This window comes from Halteromyces radiatus, assembly GCF_025201355.1.
Source record: "Halteromyces radiatus strain CBS 162.75 chromosome Unknown BX664scaffold_3, whole genome shotgun sequence".
Classification (NCBI taxonomy): Eukaryota; Fungi; Mucoromycota; class Mucoromycetes; order Mucorales; family Cunninghamellaceae; genus Halteromyces; species Halteromyces radiatus.
This window is the reverse complement of record NW_026251689.1, coordinates 2,928,257-2,947,231: the sequence shown is the minus strand read 5'-3', so window position 1 is coordinate 2,947,231 and position 18,975 is coordinate 2,928,257. Positions and strand designations below refer to the sequence as shown.

The following is an 18,975-nucleotide window of genomic DNA, read 5'->3' as shown; positions in this document are numbered from 1 at the left end:
GACTTGGTTCTTTGGATTATATTATATATATATATATATATATATTGGTAAGGATGATGATACACTCATTTTAAACAATATACTGATCTCACCTTATTCTTTCTCTTTTATGCGTCATTTTGATTGCGACAATCCTATCTCTGTTGGTACGACATTTCATTGCCTTTATTCTGTCATCATTTTTCTAATCTCACGACATTCTATTTCAATATCCGCGATATGATTTATTTTTTAAACGACATCTTATAGTGAAAACAGTGTATCTGTTATTCCGGATTCCAATAAAAATTTTTGGAGCCGCTTTCTTGGTGGCTTGCACCATTTGCCTCATCACTTTTTCCTATTTGTGTTTTTTTGTTTTTTTTTTTTTTTTTCTTTCTTTCTTTCCTTCTTTTTTCTCATTATAACTATATCAATATGGCTCACGCTAACGTTTGGAACTCTCGCCCCAAGACCTATGGCAAGGGCTCTCGTCAATGGTAAAGTTCGATGCACAAAAAAAAAAAAAAAAAAGGAATGGATGAATGGGAAACATATATTGGAATTCGAATGTTACATCGTCATATCTCCTCTATTACAACAAATGACCATACAACGACATTTTATTAATATTGATAATATCGACATCACCACAACATTTATGCATTACAATGAATAATACACGAAAAAAGGGGATGGGATGAGGATAGATTTTACTTGGAAGATATATGCCAAAGGCCAGCAAATAGTGACTGATCCTCTCTTCTTCTTTTTCTTTTCTCTTCTTATTATTATAAACTTAGCCGTGTCTGTGCTCACCAAGCTGGTTTGATCCGCAAGTACAACCTCAACATCTGCCGTCAATGTTTCCGTGAATACGCCAACGATATCGGTTTCCACAAGGTAAGTAAACCTACAAACCTATCATTTCGCCTATACTTATCTTTTTCTTTTTATATCTTATTAGTACCGTTAAACTAGTTTTATCATGGTCTTCATTTTCAAATAAAAAAATAAAACTCGTTCATCTTGTTTGAATCCCTTACTTTTGTTGTTTTATTTTTATTTTTTTTGGTTCTATTATACCTTTCTGGAATATCTGACGATGATCTTTTTATATATCGATTCCATCATATATATATATATACGTGTGTATATGTTCTACAGTCTAACTACAACGGGAATAGGGAAAAACGAAGAAAAGATGTTGTTCCTGAGAAAAGAAATATTTGATCTGGCCTCAGTATTAGCGTAGGCTTTACCTCTTTTTTGATGTGGACGTATTGGACGATGACAGTGATAATGATCATCACGGTGGTAATAATCAGATGATAAATGGAAATGATCCGATGATAGCTCCAAGATAGAAAGAGTTTGGAAGTGGAGAAAAATACTGCCAAGTAGACAGGTACATGATTGCTATCATTTTGCCAAGAATTTGAGTATTTTTTTTACCCCAACATATAGTCCTTTTTTAATTTTTAGTTTAGTATATGTCAAAGAGAGATGAAAACTCCCATATTTATTCAATGATCCGCAATAGGATCATCTTCTGGGTCATTCAATTGATGCAGTAACACAAAACTCAGTTTGCAAGTAAAATTAAAAAAAAAAAAAGAAAGAAAAGTTTCTTTCTTTTTCCCTTTTTTTTTTTTTAACATTCTCTGAACTTTTTTTTTTCCAAGTATGTCTTTTCCTGATTATTATAACATTCTGGAAATACCAGAAACAGCTACTCAAGAAGAAATACGTCAAGGTAAACAAAAAAGGTGGTCTCTTATCAACATCCTATTTATTATTAATATTATTATTTGAATAGCTTATAAAAAACAAGCGTTACTACACCACCCTGACCGACTTCCACCTAGTGCTTCCAAAAAAGAACGAGAAGAAGCTACTAAACGTTTTCAACAAATCGCTGATGCTTTGTATGTATTGGGTAACGAACAACGAAGAAAGGATTATGATACTTCAAGAAACCGACAAGGCTTTTCAAACACTAGCGATCCTCATACTACAGCATCTCAGGCTCATCATGTCTTTGGTAATGTCTTTGAGGATTTGCTCAAACCTGAAGGTAAATTAAAAAAAAAAACTATATATTCCATAGATAATATCTCTCTTCTTATTTTACTTCTTTATTTACCTTTTATTTACTTGTAAAAGTGGATCGACCTGGACACACTTGGCGTATCTTGGGTGCTGGTGCTGGTAAAAAAAAAAAAAAAAAAAAACACATATGTCGAAAACACGGAACACTCGTACTCAAAAATGACATGAACGATTTCTTTCTTTTAGGTGCTGTACTTGGATTCATTGTCGGGAACGTAGGTGGTGCAGCTGTGGTATGTACATAGATATATATATTTATATGTATAAAATTAATGTCATCACTGTTTTCTTACTTCTTCAAAATAGGGTGCTTTGGCTGGCAAAACATTGGGACAAATCAGAGATCACAAAGGTAAAGAAAGAGAAGGAAAGAGTGGTCAAAGGGAGGTATGAACTCATTTTTACTTTTTTTTCATTATGTTTAGGTGTTTCGGTTTATACTGCTTTTCAACGATTGGAATTGGATCAACGAAGGGATATCCTCACGACACTTCTTACTCGATTCTTGATGAGTGGCTCTGCTGGTGTGATGAAATGAAATATTAGTTTTTCCTTAATTGCCCCACCTTTTTTTTTTATCGTCTCTACCTTGATTTACATTTATTATTATTATTATTTACCCGTCATCCTTCATATAAATACTTCCCATAAATTTATTCACTATGACTTCAAATAAAGATAAACTGCCAACAAATCAACTAAACCAATAGATACATCAAATAAAATAAGCAAACATCTAAACAACTATTTGATCAAAAACTTTTGGCCTTGTTCAAGAGAGAATGATAGTGGTAAGAGTTCGGACAGCGTAATCAATTTGAATTCACCTTTGGTATTCAATAAATAAACAGGCAATGAGCCTGGACCAAATTCGGAAATGAATTGACTAAAGCAACAAAAAAGAAAGGTCAATACTATATCATGATTTGTCAAAAAGAGAGTAATGAACTTACCGACAAATACCACAAGGTGAGACAAAATCATCTTGATCAGTAGACACTGCCAAAGCAATGAATTCTCTATGTCCTTCACTCTATCCATCACATAAAAAAAAACCAATCTAGTCAATCATAGAGATCTTTATTCTTATTTTTTTCACCCTTCAACCAAAAGCATGATTGACCTACAATAGCTTTACAATAAGCAGTTCGTTCAGCACATATAGCAGCACCTATAGAAATAGGAAAAAAATGAGTTTGCCTACGATTTTCTACGCTTGTCCAACCATTCTTCCACGAATATATCTGTCCCTTTTTGTTTTTTTTTTAATTGTTTACCATAAGACGCGTTTTCAACATTGCATCCTATATGGAAGAACAAAAGTTAATATCATCTTTGTCCTTTTTCATGTCACAACATTATTTTTATTTACCTTTATACCATGTTCCATCTTTTGTCAAAAGAGCAGCACCCACACGGAATTTGGAGTAAGGACTATAAGATGTTTCCTTTGCTAAATGTATCAAAACGAAAAAAAAAAAAAAAAAAAAAGAATTACAAGTTTAACCATTACTAAAAAAAACATTTTTTCTTTCTATATTGTTTTTACCTTCTAATGCATATTTGAAAAGTAAATCTAAGTTTTCTTTCGAAATATGGTTCATGGTGCAAAATAATAAATAACTTGAAGAAGGGGAGGGATTCCAAGGAAAAGAGAAAGAAAGAAAGAAGGAAAGAAAAAAATGATACTTGCATTTTTTATTTCCCAGGTCTGAACTTTCAAAGAACGCACGTTCAATAAATAGTTTGATAACGTTTCAGTTTATCGTCTGACCAACGATAGAAAGCATCAAACCTATCTATCTATTCTAAATATAATAATAAACTTTAATAATTTATATATTTTTTAACCTATGGAAAAGTAATCTTAAACAAAGTGTACAGATTATAGGGTACATTCATTATACATTATTTTCCATATCGTCCTACTTTCTTTTTCCGTCATTGCATGAACTAGTTTGATCCCAGCTAGCCTGCACCTTTCAATACACACACTATTATCTCTTCATCTTTTACAGCGTACATCTAGAGTTAAACTGCTTAGTACAAAAGTAGTATAAATCTTAACAACAGCAAAAAAGGACGCTTTAGTATAGACACTGTAATGATATCTCTCCTTCAAGAACATGGCACACACTGAGACCATGTTTTATAATGTCACTATCATACAGTTATCATTGTACATATCAATATAGTCCTAATATCTTTTACACGCATCAGTAATATGCCAAAAGAATTTTTTTTTCCATTACCTTGTTACTCTTTCCTTTTTCGTTCTACAAATTATTGTAAAAAGCCGTTGCCAATTACGGATCATCTTCCACAGGAATGGATAAAAATCAACAAAGAGCATAAAAGTGTAAAAGAAAGTCAGTGCTTTTTGTTTTATTGATCATGATAAATATATATATATATGTATATATATATAAGGAGTAATGAAGTTGCAGTTTGGGTATCGTAAAAAAAAAAAAAAAAAAAATGAAAAAGAAAATAAATATATCTATCCTACTGTGCATGCTACGCTATGTATAATCGCCAATTTCCTTTAGAATTGGTATGAAATCAGTTGTCCTTCTTGTCAGAGTCATCATCCTTCTTGTCAGAATCATCATCCTTCTTGTCAGAATCATCATCCTTCTTGTCAGAGTCATCATCCTTCTTGTCAGAGTCATCATCCTTCTTGTCAGAGTCATCATCCTTGTTGTCAGAGTCGTCATCCTTCTTGTCAGAGTCGTCATCCTCCTTGTCAGAGTCATCATCCTTGTCAGAATCTTCATCCTTCTTGATATCCTTGCCACTGTGTATCAAAGCTTGTTCTCGGTCCTCTCGAATACGTTCCAAAAAGGCAGGCACACGATCAAATAACTCTTCCAATAGATCCTTTTCCTCCATTTTGTTGGTTTGAGTTTCTAAGAACAAGGTAACAAAGAGATTTTGCAATTCGGCTGTGGTGACTTGATTTTCAGGAATGAGGGTCAACAACCTTTTCAAACAGCTTTCGAGGTATATCTTGCGCTCTTGTTCGTCATCGTTGGGAGGAGTGGGTGGTAATTCATCCATATCAGTTTTCTTGGTTGTCAAAGCCAGTGAGTCATTAGCTGTTGATGAAGTATTGTCGTCGTCTTCATAGCCATAATCATTATCACCAAAGAATCTCCAAAACATGGCTTCTACTTGTTCATGTACAGCATAACCTAATTCAAGTTTGACATCCATTCTACCAGGGCGTAACAGAGCAGGTGTTAACTTGTTGATATCATTGCAAGTCATAAAGATCACTATCAAAAAAAAAAAAAAAAAAGATGAGTTTCATATATAACATTGCTTATTTTATATATAGGTATACATACTTGCTCCATCATTGCCATTGATACCATCCAAACCATTCAATAGACCAGATTTTGTTACGTGCATTTCACCCTTATCAGTTTCATCGTAATGATCCACATCTTCAAGGACCATGATGGTGTCCTTGGGAATAACTCTCATCATTTCACTAAAATCAGAATCAGAATGTACTTCACTCAACTTGATCATAGCAAGATCGAATTGTAATTTTCCCTAAAAAGTTCATTCAAGAAAATCATTAAGTATACTTTTTTTTTTATTCTTGGTCAACGTAAACAAGAATAATAAATGAGACTTACAGCTAGTGCTTGAATCAAAGAAGATTTGCCAGTGCCTGGAGAACCATAGAGTAGAAAACCACGTCGATGAGGAATACCCTTTCTACGATACCAGTCTCGTCGCTTAATGAACCTTTGCATATCAGCCAAAACATTTTCTTTGACACCATAAGGCAAATTGACAGACTCATAGGCACGAGGTTCAATGCTATCCTTGTAAACCCAACTTTCATAACCATCCCAACGCAAGATTTTGATCTAAGAGAAAAAGGAGGGGTATGAGTTTAGGATATATATATATATATATATATATACAAGTAAAACATTGACGATTTAATATATAAAACTTACAGTGTTATCTTCAGAATTATTATATTCATCACACCATTCTTGCAAGAACTGTTTCAACGTGTCAATGGATTCACCAGGGGAAGCTTCCATGGAGATGTTCCAATAAGAGGGTTTGTTACTACAAGTAGTTTCTTCATCGTCATTGCAGTTTGAGACAGTGAGTTTGTGTCCTTTGTATTCAATTTCATTGGATGTATTATTGCCTTTAAAAAAAAAAAAAGAAAAGATGAGAAAAAGAAAAAGGAAAAGAAAAAAAAAAGTACTTACGAGGATAAACTCCAAGTTTTGGTAGCTCATCTTCATCATCGGAGTTTGACGATTCATACATAGCAATGGCATCAGACAAACCAGGAAGTTGTTCGGTATTCTTCAAGATAAAACTATTGATAGGATTGTATGCAGCCTCTCGATAATAAATACGTACTGAAACAGTCTTGGATCGTTTAGATATTCTGTCCATACAAATATCCACCAAGGTTTGCCATTGGGTTTTGAGAATAGCTACACAAAAAAAAAAAAAAAAAAGAAAGGGAAATACGCCGGTTAATTATAAAATAATAATGATGATGATTTGAATTACTTACGAGCAATATAAAATAGAATACCCAACATGATGAAATCATTTCCAAAGTAACGTTGACAAATCTTGGTAAGACGTTCCCCAAAGATACCAAACCAAAACTTTTCTTCAGTGATATTTTCAAGAATATATAAGATGGTTTCAATAAAATTGATCATCTTAATGGATCGGATTTTGCTAAGTGGTAAAGGCATCTTTCTTCAGTTAATAAAAAAAAATAAATAAATATGATGAAATAAAAAGTATGAAGAAAGAAAGAAAGAGAAACAAAAAAATTTTTTTAAATGACGTTTTTTATAGATCTCAAAGCTTTACTATATATGGCGCATTATCCGTATCACCAAAATAAACTACTGCGATCACTTCAGTCATTGATGGCGCAGTGAATTCGTCGTTATTTGCTTCCGCAGCTTTATACAGAAATAAAGCGAACTAAAAACTGAACCAAGCCAAAATAAACAGTGGCGATGTTCAAGAAAAACCAGAGAATGTCATTAGTGACTTTATAAGGGGTAGTACAAGCAATCAAATTCATTGTTAATAGTCATTTTTTATGCAAAATGAATCAACTATAATTTTCTTATTCCCCTTTTCCCTTTGACCCCTTCGTTTCCATGGGAACAACACTCGCATGAAAAATCTGTGACGGCGCCGCTGGTACCCAAAAAAAAAAAATCCCTTTTTCTCCCAATCCATGTACATCCTTTTTGTTTCTTTTTTTTTTTTCCTTCCTTTTTCCATTGTACACATTTATCATCCCTTTGGTTTTTTTTTTCTTTTAATCATGATGAAAGGCATCAAGGGAGTTGTAAGTATCAAACTTATTATTATTATTATTATTATCTTCAAAGGTTGATGTTTTTTTTTTTTATTATTCTTGTTCTTTTTGGTTTCAATAGCTCAGTAGGAAGAATTCTTCTGGAGATACTTCAACTGATCAAGGCATACGTTTCGTCAAACCAAAAATAAAACCTAAATACGTAGATCATGCTTCCGAACCTGTTCATCCTACTCAATCTGAAGCAGACCCATCCCGCTTGGAAGATAACACTACCAAACTAAAATCAAGAAAGTCTAAAAAGCGAAAGAAACAAGTGGAAAAACAAGAACAACAAAAACAACAAGAACAGAAGCAAACAGATATTATAGCTAATATGGTAAGGAAATAAAAGAAAGGGTGAATGAAGTCTAACACTTCGTATTCAGGTCTCTCAACCTATTTCACCACCACCATCTGTATCAACAAGAACAGCAACATCTACTATAGCTTCAGCAGTAATACCGACCAAAACACACAAAGCGAATCCAGGAATAGCTAATACCATTCGTCATGACTTTGGACTTACCATGATGCCTTCTATGAACAAACTCAAAGCTACTATGACACCTAAAGATCCTATCATTCCTATTGGCAAATCTCCCCGAAGAAGGAAATCCTCTCGTTTCCATATTGATGTTCAACCTTATCAAGAATTGGAAAAATATCCACACTTTAATGGTAAGGAAATGAAGATTCACATATATATATATTTATATATAACTCTACGTTTTTGTTTTTTGTTTCAATATATGATTTAAAGAAGTACCGATATCTCAGAGACAAGAATTATTTATCAGGAAATTGGCTCAATGCACTGTATTATTTGATTTTGGTGATGTGGATTCCAATCTCAAAGGTAAAGAAATCAAACGTCAGGCTTTACAAGAAATCTTGGAATATGTAGCAACAAATCGTGGAGTAATTACAGAATCTATTTATCCTAAAGTGATTAGATTGGTAAATCAACTAAGAAAAAAAAAAGAGAAAGAAAAAAAAAGGCATCATTTTCTAATCTCTTTTTTTTTGGGTAGTTTGCTGTCAATTTGTTCCGAACAATTCCTCCACCATTGAATCCAACCGTTGCTGAAGGTTATGAAGAAGATGAAGATGAACCTGTATTTGAATCTGCATGGCCACATTTACAATTGGTATATGAATTCTTTCTTCGATTTGTGGAATCTCCTGATTTCAATGTTTCTATTGCAAAGAATTATATTGATGAACGTTTTGTCCTTCAGGTAGGATATAAAAAAGATAAAAAAAAAATATAAAATATAAAATGGAATTAATGTATCATTTTTTTTAAAAAAAAAAAAAGCTATTAGAATTGTTTGATAGTGAAGATCCACGAGAACGAGATTTTCTCAAGACAACTTTACATCGTATTTATGGCAAATTCCTAGGATTACGCGCTTTTATTCGGAAATCCATCAATAATATCTTTTATCAATTCATCTATGAAACGGAACAGTTTAATGGGGTAGCAGAATTATTGGAAATTCTTGGAAGGTAAATATATAAATAATTGTATAGAAGTATATACTCATTCTCTTTATATATATATTTGGATAGTATTATCAATGGATTCGCGTTACCTTTGAAACAAGAACATATCACCTTTTTATTCAAAGTGTTGATCCCGTTACACAAACCATCCTCTCTTGGGTCATATTATCCTCAATTAGTATATTGCGTTGTACAATTTTTGGAAAAGGATGGATCATATACCAAGGATGTGATTTTACAATTACTCAAATATTGGCCCAAGGTGAACAGTGCAAAAGAAGTGATGTTTTTGAATGAAGTAGAAGAAATCGTAGATCTCACTGATTCTCATACATTTGGCGAGTTTGTGGACCCTCTCTTCCGTCGATTGGCTTTCTGTGTTGGTAGTAGCCATTTCCAGGTGGCCGAACGAACATTATTATTTTGGAATAATGAATATTTTCTCACCTTGATGAACGAACATATCGATATTATTTTACCCATCATGTATCCTGTACTCTATGAAAACTCGAAATCTCATTGGAATAGGTATTATCAACGGTATATTAAAAAAGATGGGTTACTGATCTATTTCTTTACACATATATATATAGAACTATACATGGATTGATCTATAATGCATTAAAGTTATATATGGAAATGAATTATGATCTATTTGGCAAATGTGCGGATAAATACAATGAGGATCGACGATTGTAAGTTGAAATCATGTTTAGATAAAAAAGTGTGATCTCACTGTTTATTATTAATTTATCTTAGAAAAACAAAGGCTGAAGATCGACAAGAATTATTATGGAAGAAATTGGAACAGATGGCCATCAACTCTGACAATAATAAACAGGTAAATATAAAAAGAAAAGTATGAATGATAATGATACTAATAGTACTTTTTTATTTTTCTTATTGATTTGTTTAGATCAAGAAACCATTACCAAATCATTAGATCATACGCACCTTTTATATATATATATATATATCTTTCTTTTTTATTTTTTTTTTTTTTTGTTTATAGTTAGTTATATTTGATTTACCCTGTATACCCAATACACATTCTTCTTGTTGTTGTTGTTGTTGTTTTTTAATAATAATAATAATAATATGAAATAAAATAAAAAAACACACATACATCATAGAAGTATAGATAAATAGATAGATGTAATCATATGAAGAACAGAGATGATGGAATGTATTACACCAATGATGTGATCACGTGCATGATGAATGGTTTAGATATATCTTTATAGAATTTACCCTTGTTTCCTCCCCTTCAAGAGCTGGACTGTTTGCACTATGAAGTCGAAGGGGAGCCCCTGTCATTTCGGATTGGCTGTGAGGCTCTTAGGATTTCAGGTTCCGAATCCAATAATCGAAATTTTTTTTTGTTACTTCTTGTTTTTTTTTTCCATTCCCATTCTTTTTTTTTCTCTTTTCCCCAACCACTTTTTTTTCTTTAAACACAAAAAAACACATTCTCTTATTAATGTAAGTTTTTTCAATCTTCTTCTTATCGTAATATATATTCATCTTTCTCTTTTTTTTTTTTTTGTTCTTCTCTTCTGTTTTATAATATAAAGATGTCTGTCCCAGGTAAGAAAATAAAAATAAAAATAAAAATATCATGAAAAAAGAAACTGGATGGGGAAACGCGTTGGTCTTTAACTCTCTTTTTTTTTCTTTCTTTCTTTCTTTCTTTTAGTTGCTTTCAATGATATTGGCAAATCCGCCAAGGACCTTTTGTCCAAGGATTACCCTATTGGTGGTGTGAAGCTCGAAGTCAAGACCACTGCTCCTAACGGTGTGGTAAGTTATATATATATATATATATATATAATAATAAGGATATTCACCTTTTTTTATTATTATTATTCTATAGACTTTCAAGGTTAACGGTCAACGTGACAACAAGACTGGTATCATCGTTGGTGATCTTGAAACCAAGTATGCTGATAAGGTCAATGGTATTTCCTTCACTGAAGCCTGGACTACCTCCAACCACCTTAATGGCAAGATTGAACTCGAAAACAACTTGGCTAGTAAGTTGTTATATAATATAACAAAGAATATAATGAGTAAATGAGTAACCTTCTCTATTTTTTTTTATTGTATATAAAAAGAGGGTCTCAAGCTTGAATTGGTTACTTCTCTTCTTCCTTCTGCCAATGATAAGCGTGCTTCCGTCAATGCTATCTACAAGAAGCCTAACGTCCACACTGTTGCCACTCTTGATGTCTTCAAGGTATTTTTGTGATCCGTTATGAATTGTGTAACCACTCACTCTTATATTTTTTTTTTCTTGGGGAAAATAGACCAACTTCAGCGTCAACTCCGTTGTTGGCCAACAAGGTTTCCTCGTTGGTGGTGAAGTTGCTTACAATGTTCTCGATGGAAAGGTAATACGGATGAAAGACAATGAATTTAAAAAAAAAAAAAAAAAAAACTGAGATCCTGGATATAACTAAATGACTAACCATCTCTCTCTTTTTTTTTAAAAAAAAAAAAAAATAGATCAGTCGTTACAATGCTGCTGCTGGTTTCAACACTGCTGAATACTCTGTTGCTCTCCATGCCACCAACAACTTGAACACCTTTGCTGCCTCTTACTACCATCGTGTCACCTCTGATCTCGAAGCTTCTGGTAAGGCTGCCTGGGATTCCAAGGGTACCAATGCTGTTGCTCTTGAAGTTGGTGCCAAGCTCAAGTTGGATAGCTCTGCCTTTGTTAAGGGTAAGATCTCTAACTCTGGTGTTCTCGGTGTTGCCTATACTCAATCCCTTCGCCCTGGTGTCAAGGTTAACCTCGGTGCTGCCATTGATACTACTCGTCTCAATGAAAATGCTCACAAGGTTGGTGTCTCCTTCACTTTGGAAAACTAGATTAGTTTCTTTTTAGTATATAGTATAAAAAAAAAAAAGAGGTATTCTTTTTGTTTTTTGTGGAAATTTTATAGTGTTAGATCAATACGTCCTTGGTTAGTCTATTACTTTTTTTTTGTAATTCCTTTTTTTATGTGAAACCCCATTGTTAAATAAATTGTACTTAAAAAAAAAACCAAATAAACGATTATGTTGAATGTTATCGTGTGTTTTTGATTGACATTTGATCTCCCACGGGTATCCCCTTTCAGCCAATCATAGCATCTGTGTTCAAAAGTAAGAAAAAAGATCCTAACACGTATTATTAATGTAGTGGGACGATGATGATTTGTTACCATATATTTAAAAAAAAAAAAATAGTGGAGATAGATAAGATGATTTTATTAGAATTAATGGATATGATCGATGATAGATGTTTTTTAGTGGTGATGGTTATTAACAGTTGATATAGTGGTCATTGATGGATACTAATGAATACGAAAAAAAAGCTGTTCTTTTCTTTTTGAATAAAAATCAACCTGCTTGAAATCAATCTAGCCTATTCTAATAAACATTTCATTCATCTATATATATATATATATATAAGAAAGAAAGAAAAAAAAAAAAAGAAAAGAAAAACAAGCAGCCGAAGGATCATCGAATTACTACAGAACATATCTTAGTCTTTTTTTAAAAATAAAAAAAAAAAAAGGTTTTATATATTTGTTTGAAGGTAATAAAGATTTTTATCATCGTATACAGTATGATTTCTTTTAATATGACGTGTGATTCACGACATTATGGTAAACATACTGACATTTCTTTCCATTAGAATTATTTTCAAAGTCCTCTTTCTTTTTTTTTTTTCTTTATTTTCTTTCACTTTCTTCTTTTTTTTTTTTTTTTTTTTTCTCTCTTTCTACCGATTTTTTTTTTTTTTATATAATTTTATCATATTCATTAGTATAGTCGTTTGGGTGTATATATTTTATCCAATAAAGTTTTATTACAACTACTTTGTTACATGTCAACAGAATTGATTCCATCAACATGTATTTTTTTTTTTATGTTTGAATGCATTCCTTTTTTATATTTTTATTTTACGAATATGTTATAGGTACGAAATACGCTGATTACTAGATCTAATCATCTTTGCAGCTCTTAAGGAGATAATCATTCTTTAGTTTTATTTTATATATTTAATAATTATCAAATTATTTTTATTTTTATTTGATCATCATCATGTCTGATTACTTAACACCCTTCTATTTTTCTTTTCTGACTCACCTTTTTTTTTATAATAAAAATATTTTCATTTTGTTCTATTATTTGATTCTTACTACTATCAAAAAAAATATATTGATTATCATATACATTAGAGTGATCATCATTACAAACAATACCCTCACAATATTTGACCAATAACCCAATTTATCGTACATCGACTCAAATACTCACATTTTATTGGCTAAAAAAAGATCATCACCTACACCGTTTACGAGCAGAATACTCGATGATGATTGGCCCATTCCAAACGAAGTGTAAAATAGCAAAAAAGAATCTCTCAGACGGGGAATTGAACCCCGGTCTCCCGCGTGACAGGCGGGGATACTTACCACTATACTATCTGAGATCTTGTTGAAAGTAAGAAGTACAAAAAGCTAATCGTCGGAAATTGAATTTGATTTGTTCAAAGTTTGTTCATTTCAGGGCTTAAAATATGTATTGTGATCAAACTATTATTCAAGAAGGGAGGAATGAGATTTGAATAAACCTGTGAGCAATATGATTGGATGGTTCATTGCCGTATTTAACTAACTTGCCGTGTACTATAACATGGCGTTCATTCCGTCTACTTTTTATGTACCTATCAATATCAATTTTATTGGTTTTAAAAAAAAAAAAAAAAAAAAAAAAGAAGGATAAACAACATAACTACGTACTATAATATTGTACATACTGTACTATTATACTATTCTACACTACTATAACACAATATACAATACAACATTCTACATTACATACTAGACTGTATATACTATATACAATACTAGAGTACATGTATTTCCTCATGAATGGATGCCACGCACTAGAAAGTAATATTAAAATGAAGTGAAAACAAATGTAAATGGAAGGACAGAAAGAAGTGGGTATATAATACAAGTGTTTTGTTTATTAATAAAAAAAAAATGTAAAAAAAAAAATGATGATGATGAAAAGGAAAAAGGATGAAAAAGTGAAATAGAAAAAAAGAGAAGAAAAAAAAAAAGAAAGGTAAAAAAAAAAAAATATGACTCATCATGCGGAGCTACCAGCTATATAATCCTGTTAAGATTTTTCTTGTTTCCTGAGTCGATGACTGTTTTATAAAATGATGGATAAGTAGTGAGCACCAGTTCTTTTATTAAAAAAAAAAAAAGAACAGAAAGTAAAATAAAAAAAAAAAAAAAAAAAAAAAAAGAACAGAAAGTAAAATAAAAAAAAAAAAAAATAAATGTAATACAAAAAAGGAAATAGATGTCTTGATTATTTGATCACAATTGATGATGATCAATAAAATTAAAAGCAATTGAAAATAAAAGCTTGATGATTGCTTGATAATAACAAAATAAAAATAAAATTTAGGATGATTTGTTCCTTAAGAGTGGTCAATATGATTTTGGTAAAAAAAAAAAAAAAAAACCTTTTATTGATTGATATAAAATGACAATGCAAAAAATAAATATAAAAATAAAAAAAGGAATTGTCAAACACAAGTAAAAAGTTCTATTGTTTGAAAAAAAAAAATCCAAACAAACAACAGAATGAAGGAGTGTTATGATTTTTTTTTTTTTTTTTGTAATCTCGAATGGATTATATTTTGTAAGATGGATGGATGATACTATTATAATAATAATAATATCGTTGATGATTAATTGTAGTGAGCACCAGATCTTTTATAAAAAAAAGAACAAAACAGTATAAGGTAAATTTAAATATATGTTCCAAATATAGACATAGATGTCTTGATTATTTGAATATAAAAAAAAAGACTTGATGATTGCTTGATTATAATAAAATAATAATAAATTAAAACCTAAGATGATTGATTTCTTAAGAGTGGCCAATACAACTATGGTTTTAAAAAAACCTTTTATTGATAATAAAAAATATAATAATAATTTGACAAAAAAAAATATCTTGAATATAGGAAGTGTTAAGTATTTTTTCGTAAATGGATGGATGATTGATTAACTTGATAGATGGATATTATTATTAATATAATAATATTTAGGATGGTTTGTATTTGTGAGCACCAGTTACTTTTATAAAAAAGTAACAAAACGTATTTTGAAAAAAATAAAATGATCCAAATAAGGAAATGGATGGATGTTTGTAATAACAGTAAATGATGATCAGATAAAAGAAAATAAATAAAAGATACCAAATGTCTTGATGAATTGGTATATAAATAAAAAAAAATAATAATAATAAGTGTGATGATTGTTAATATAATTAAAACCAATGGATGATTATTTCCAATAGAGTGGCCAAAGTGATTTATATTTGATAAAATAATATTTTTCTTTTTTTATTTTAAAGATTGACGACTAAAAAAAAAAAAACTAAAAGTCTACACTATTTATAAAAAAATTATAATCATCAATAAGGAAACGTGTAACAGGAAAAAGGTGTGAGAGTGGGAAAAAGTGTGAGAGAGGGAAAAGGTGTGAGATAGGGAAAAAGGACAAGAAGGAAATAAATAAAAAAAATTGATTAAAAAGGTGAAAAAGGTTTTTCACCAACAGAAGAAAAGAAAAAAAAGAGAAAAAAAGAGAGAGGTAAAAAAAAATGAGTCATCAGGCGGAGTTACCAGCTGTGGTACCTTGAAGTTGGTGGATATCATCAGAGAGCATTGGAATTTCCCATATCAAGTCCATTGGAGTGATGAGATATTTGATGCGCTTGTTCTTCACGTCATTCAACAGACCAAACACACCTACAACTTGCGTTGCATCCATAAGAATTAATCCAGGGAAAACACCTCGCTCCCAGACCCAATAGGAGAATATCCTTGCTTTTGTATTGTCCCCATGAACAACACCATTCAAAGCTTGGACGGCCACCAGATCCCGTTGTACACCAGCCATTGTAACACTGCAAAAGAAGAGAACCTTGGCGTAGAAGCTAAAACAAACCAATAAACAAAATGGTAAGTCAGGGCAATAATAATAAAAAAAAAAGCTGTGTGTACTATTTTTTTTTTTTTTTTTTTTTTTTTTACTTACTGTCTTCCAGATTCATCATGAACAATGGCATTGTCGACCACACGGATGTTTCTATTACGTTTCGAGTCCAAATAAAACGCACTAAAAAAATTTTTGTCGCCTACTTGCATCGTTCGGTAAAAATTGATAATAACACCCCCCGTGTCAACTGGTGGTCGTTTTCATGATGGCAGGCGTAGTAATGAATGGTCCAATTGAGTGTTCGTCACCGAGAGTCTTCCTAATGCTGATAGTGAGAGGAGGTGGCAACAAGGTCTTCGCTTTTCCCAATAATACCGTTGATGCATTAGATCGAGGAGCTGCAAGAAACTTGAGATTGTTCTGGTGGTTCAAAGACGATACATCTTCAAGAGCGATTTCTATTGTGTGGTATCCGAAGATAAAGTAAACGTATGTAAGTTATACACATAAAGAAAAAACAATTCCGCTTAATACTTACGAAGACTAGCTCCAGTGTACGCCAATGACAGATTTTTTTTTATAAGCACCAATTGTCCTCCCCATAGATCTGCATGAGTACACATTCATTGGACCAACACGTTCAATAATATAGGCGATATGTCCCAGGTAATGAATAGTGATACGCCACACCCTTCTGCTGATCGTTTTTTCTCTTGTAGCTGTAATTAACAATTTCTGGAAGCCGGACATCGATCTACAACACAAAAAGTAATGATTATATTAATACCATGCATTAAAGCAATTTCAGATAGTTCCCTTTTATATTACCGTCTAATGAAGGATAGATCACAAGGTCGAACTTCCCACCGCAAACATAGATGACAGGCCAACAACATATCGTGCGTAACCTCTTGAGCCTTTTTATCCAGTATATGAGAAAGAATGAGCGTTGGCACCACAAAAAGTAAGAAATCCATCCAATCCATTGCGCGTCCTTTTCTTGCAATAATGTCGTTCCAGTTGCCTCCAAAAATGTCAAAAGGTATATTGCACCTGGAAGAGAGCATAGCTTCGCCAACATTAACGAGCTTGATACCATCAAGGAAGAAGGGGAACTTTTTCCATGCGCCACCAGCGATGTTTCTATCCGGAATCATTTCATTGACATTAGGTGAACCAAAAAGATCTTTCAATTGTTTCGCCAGACCATGACCCAAAAGATGACTTCGATTTTCCGTGGAGACGCCCGCTTCTTTTTTTTTAGTTGACTGTCCAGCATCCACCAAAATGACATTATCAGTATTCACTTGATTTGCTTGTTGATTAGTTTGTTGAACATTTGGAGGACCAGCTACCATTTGTCGTTTCCTAGACCTTTCACCAGTTGAACCATCATCCGATCTTGTCCTATGATTTTGATTAGACCATACTTGTACACCAGGAATTGTATGTTTTTTTTTCTTCCAAACCAAAGAAATTCGGACTATTCCTAACTACAAAATAAAATGGAAACAATCAATGAGGGTTTCCTTTTTTTAATTTTATTTTCTATTATACCTACATTGCAGTAGAAACCAAAGAAAAAAAAAAAAAAGAGAGAGAGATAAGAAAGAAAAGATGATGAAAAGGAAAAAAGAGGGAAAGAAAAAGAAAATTAGAAGAGATTCCTTTAATGAGCCACCAGGCAATTCCACACTCCGGTAATTTCTGTCCAACGTCAAATCATCAAATCAAAACGTCAATTTGTCATCACCGTCAGATGAATAAGATAAAAATTTTATTGAAGAAACTGTAAATATAAAAGAGATACAATATCCAAAAGATCGACATCAATTATCATCACTGTCATCATCATCATCATCATCATCTTCGGCACCTTGAAGAAAATTGACAGCTATAATATATATATATATATATATATATATATGTATGTAAAAAAAAAAAAAAAAAAAAAAAAAAAGCTAAATATATAAATAAGGCTGTTAGACTTACCCATGATCACTTCAGTTTTTCATTCCGCTTACTTTTATTAGCATCCATACGGTCGATCATAGTCATCACCAGCAATCATCCCAATCATTTCAAGTACTAGTAGTTAAATTTTGTTCTTTTATTAAATAAATATTTTTTTTATTTGATATTTTGTCTCATTTATTTGATATATTTGTTTCCTTGGTTTAATGCTGTAAAGTTGTTCTTTATTTTATAAATTTTAACATATATTAAACTATCTGTATTAACATATCTATGCTATCCTAATCTTATAGAACGATACGTCTTTTTTTTATTTATTATTGGAGTAAAACGTCCCTTTCTTTTTACCTTTTTATCATTCACTTTATCATCCAGTTCATCGGCGACATCACCCCCCTTTGAAACTGTTGTTCGTCCTCGAACATTATCATCAGCTATACGAATATCGATTGGAGTGGGAGTAGAGATGGGCGGTTCATTCATAATAATAACTATTGATCTTTGAAAGGCATATTCACTCCAGTATCGGCCACTGAGTAAGGATCCACACCAAACCACCTCTTCATAAGTATGCAACGCCTTTTGTTCTGTTAGGGTTTTATTTGTTATCGGGTGGATGATTGAATAAAAAAAATATAGATGATAATATCAAGATGATGATATTGATGATGATTGTTCGTATAGTGAGCACCAGTTCTTTTTTATAAAAAGAACAAAAAAAAAAAATAATTGTAATCCAAAAAAGGTAATAGATTTCTTGATAATTTGATCACAAATGATGTTGATCAAATAGATAACTTGAGTAAAAATACTTGATGTTTGCTTGATAATAATAAAATAAAGATAAAACTTAGGATGATTTATTCCTTAAGAGTGGCCAATGTGATTTAGTTTTAAAAAAACCTTTTATTGAATAAAAAAAATATATATAAAATTGACGATTCCAAAAAAAAGAAAACTAAAATATGATGACTATTTATAATAAAATAATAAAAAAAAATATAT

General features: G+C 31.6%; 7 protein-coding genes and 1 non-coding gene across 8 annotated transcripts; 4 read left to right on the top strand and 4 right to left on the bottom strand.

The window, feature by feature from the left end:
- Positions 1–417: 417 nt before the first annotated feature.
- Positions 418–1,024, top strand: BX664DRAFT_358046 (40S ribosomal protein S29; the record flags this gene model as incomplete). Its single annotated transcript, XM_051548002.1, has 3 exons — positions 418–479; positions 783–882; positions 947–1,024. The coding sequence occupies 3 exons, from the start codon at positions 418–420 to the stop codon at positions 953–955; spliced, it is 171 nt and encodes a 56-aa protein (XP_051402067.1). The 3' UTR covers positions 956–1,024.
- A 621-nt stretch (positions 1,025–1,645) lies between these two features.
- BX664DRAFT_330115 (DnaJ-domain-containing protein) lies at positions 1,646–2,738 on the top strand (the record flags this gene model as incomplete). Its single annotated transcript, XM_051544923.1, has 6 exons — positions 1,646–1,735; positions 1,799–2,056; positions 2,146–2,190; positions 2,278–2,324; positions 2,398–2,443; positions 2,517–2,738. Coding segments are annotated over exons 1-6 (574 nt in total), but the record flags the coding sequence as incomplete, so codon positions are not given.
- On the bottom strand, positions 2,739–3,738 carry BX664DRAFT_330114 (cytidine deaminase). The gene is made up of 6 exons (XM_051544922.1): positions 3,641–3,738; positions 3,464–3,544; positions 3,369–3,395; positions 3,219–3,262; positions 3,045–3,124; positions 2,739–2,977 (listed from the first exon to the last, which is right to left on the bottom strand). The coding sequence occupies exons 1-6, from the start codon at positions 3,693–3,695 to the stop codon at positions 2,836–2,838; spliced, it is 429 nt and encodes a 142-aa protein (XP_051402065.1). The 5' UTR covers positions 3,696–3,738; the 3' UTR covers positions 2,739–2,835.
- Positions 3,739–4,660: 922 nt separating this feature from the next.
- BX664DRAFT_278696 (P-loop containing nucleoside triphosphate hydrolase protein) lies at positions 4,661–6,906 on the bottom strand (the record flags this gene model as incomplete). Its single annotated transcript, XM_051541417.1, has 6 exons — positions 6,653–6,906; positions 6,336–6,569; positions 6,069–6,271; positions 5,739–5,975; positions 5,442–5,652; positions 4,661–5,369 (listed from the first exon to the last, which is right to left on the bottom strand). Coding segments are annotated over exons 1-6 (1,782 nt in total), but the record flags the coding sequence as incomplete, so codon positions are not given.
- A 1,092-nt stretch (positions 6,907–7,998) lies between these two features.
- Positions 7,999–9,673, top strand: BX664DRAFT_261693 (protein phosphatase 2A regulatory B subunit; the record flags this gene model as incomplete). The annotated part of the gene is made up of 6 exons (XM_051540688.1): positions 7,999–8,146; positions 8,229–8,425; positions 8,500–8,706; positions 8,787–8,977; positions 9,041–9,502; positions 9,568–9,673. The coding sequence occupies 6 exons, from the start codon at positions 7,999–8,001 to the stop codon at positions 9,671–9,673; spliced, it is 1,311 nt and encodes a 436-aa protein (XP_051402063.1).
- A 681-nt stretch (positions 9,674–10,354) lies between these two features.
- On the top strand, positions 10,355–12,049 carry BX664DRAFT_358041 (eukaryotic porin/Tom40). The gene is made up of 7 exons (XM_051548001.1): positions 10,355–10,456; positions 10,549–10,561; positions 10,671–10,774; positions 10,848–11,007; positions 11,089–11,210; positions 11,281–11,364; positions 11,480–12,049. Exons 2-7 carry the CDS (start codon positions 10,549–10,551, stop codon positions 11,846–11,848), a joined length of 852 nt encoding a protein of 283 aa, XP_051402062.1. The 5' UTR covers positions 10,355–10,456; the 3' UTR covers positions 11,849–12,049.
- A 1,339-nt stretch (positions 12,050–13,388) lies between these two features.
- BX664DRAFT_t55 lies at positions 13,389–13,460 on the bottom strand. The gene has a single exon. It is a non-coding gene; the product is annotated as a tRNA-Asp (tRNA).
- Positions 13,461–16,332: 2,872 nt separating this feature from the next.
- On the bottom strand, positions 16,333–17,575 carry BX664DRAFT_111023 (uncharacterized protein). Its single transcript, XM_051539705.1, has 4 exons — positions 17,558–17,575; positions 16,825–17,485; positions 16,535–16,750; positions 16,333–16,454 (listed from the first exon to the last, which is right to left on the bottom strand). The coding sequence occupies exons 2-3, from the start codon at positions 17,352–17,354 to the stop codon at positions 16,540–16,542; spliced, it is 741 nt and encodes a 246-aa protein (XP_051402061.1). The 5' UTR covers positions 17,355–17,485; positions 17,558–17,575; the 3' UTR covers positions 16,333–16,454; positions 16,535–16,539.
- Between the last annotated feature and the right edge of the window lie 1,400 nt (positions 17,576–18,975).

Bases quoted from the DNA above. Each gene is read 5' to 3' on its own strand.
- BX664DRAFT_111023 (XM_051539705.1), bottom strand. From the start codon at position 17,354: ATGGTAGCTGGTCCTCCAAATGTTCAACAAACTAATCAACAAGCAAAT. The intron at 16,751-16,824 runs GTAATATAAAAG...TTTGTGTTGTAG, and splicing joins GATCTATCCTTCATTAGACG to ATCGATGTCCGGCTTCCAGA.
- BX664DRAFT_330114 (XM_051544922.1), bottom strand. From the start codon at position 3,695: ATGAACCATATTTCGAAAGAAAACTTAGATTTACTTTTCAAATATGCA. The intron at 3,545-3,640 runs GTAAAAACAATA...TGATACATTTAG, and splicing joins TTTCAAATATGCATTAGAAG to CAAAGGAAACATCTTATAGT. The intron at 3,125-3,218 runs GTAGGTCAATCA...TGTGATGGATAG, and splicing joins CTGCTTATTGTAAAGCTATT to AGTGAAGGACATAGAGAATT.
- BX664DRAFT_358041 (XM_051548001.1), top strand. The intron at 10,775-10,847 runs GTAAGTTATATA...ATTATTCTATAG, and splicing joins CCACTGCTCCTAACGGTGTG to ACTTTCAAGGTTAACGGTCA. The intron at 11,365-11,479 runs GTAATACGGATG...AAAAAAAAATAG, and splicing joins ACAATGTTCTCGATGGAAAG to ATCAGTCGTTACAATGCTGC.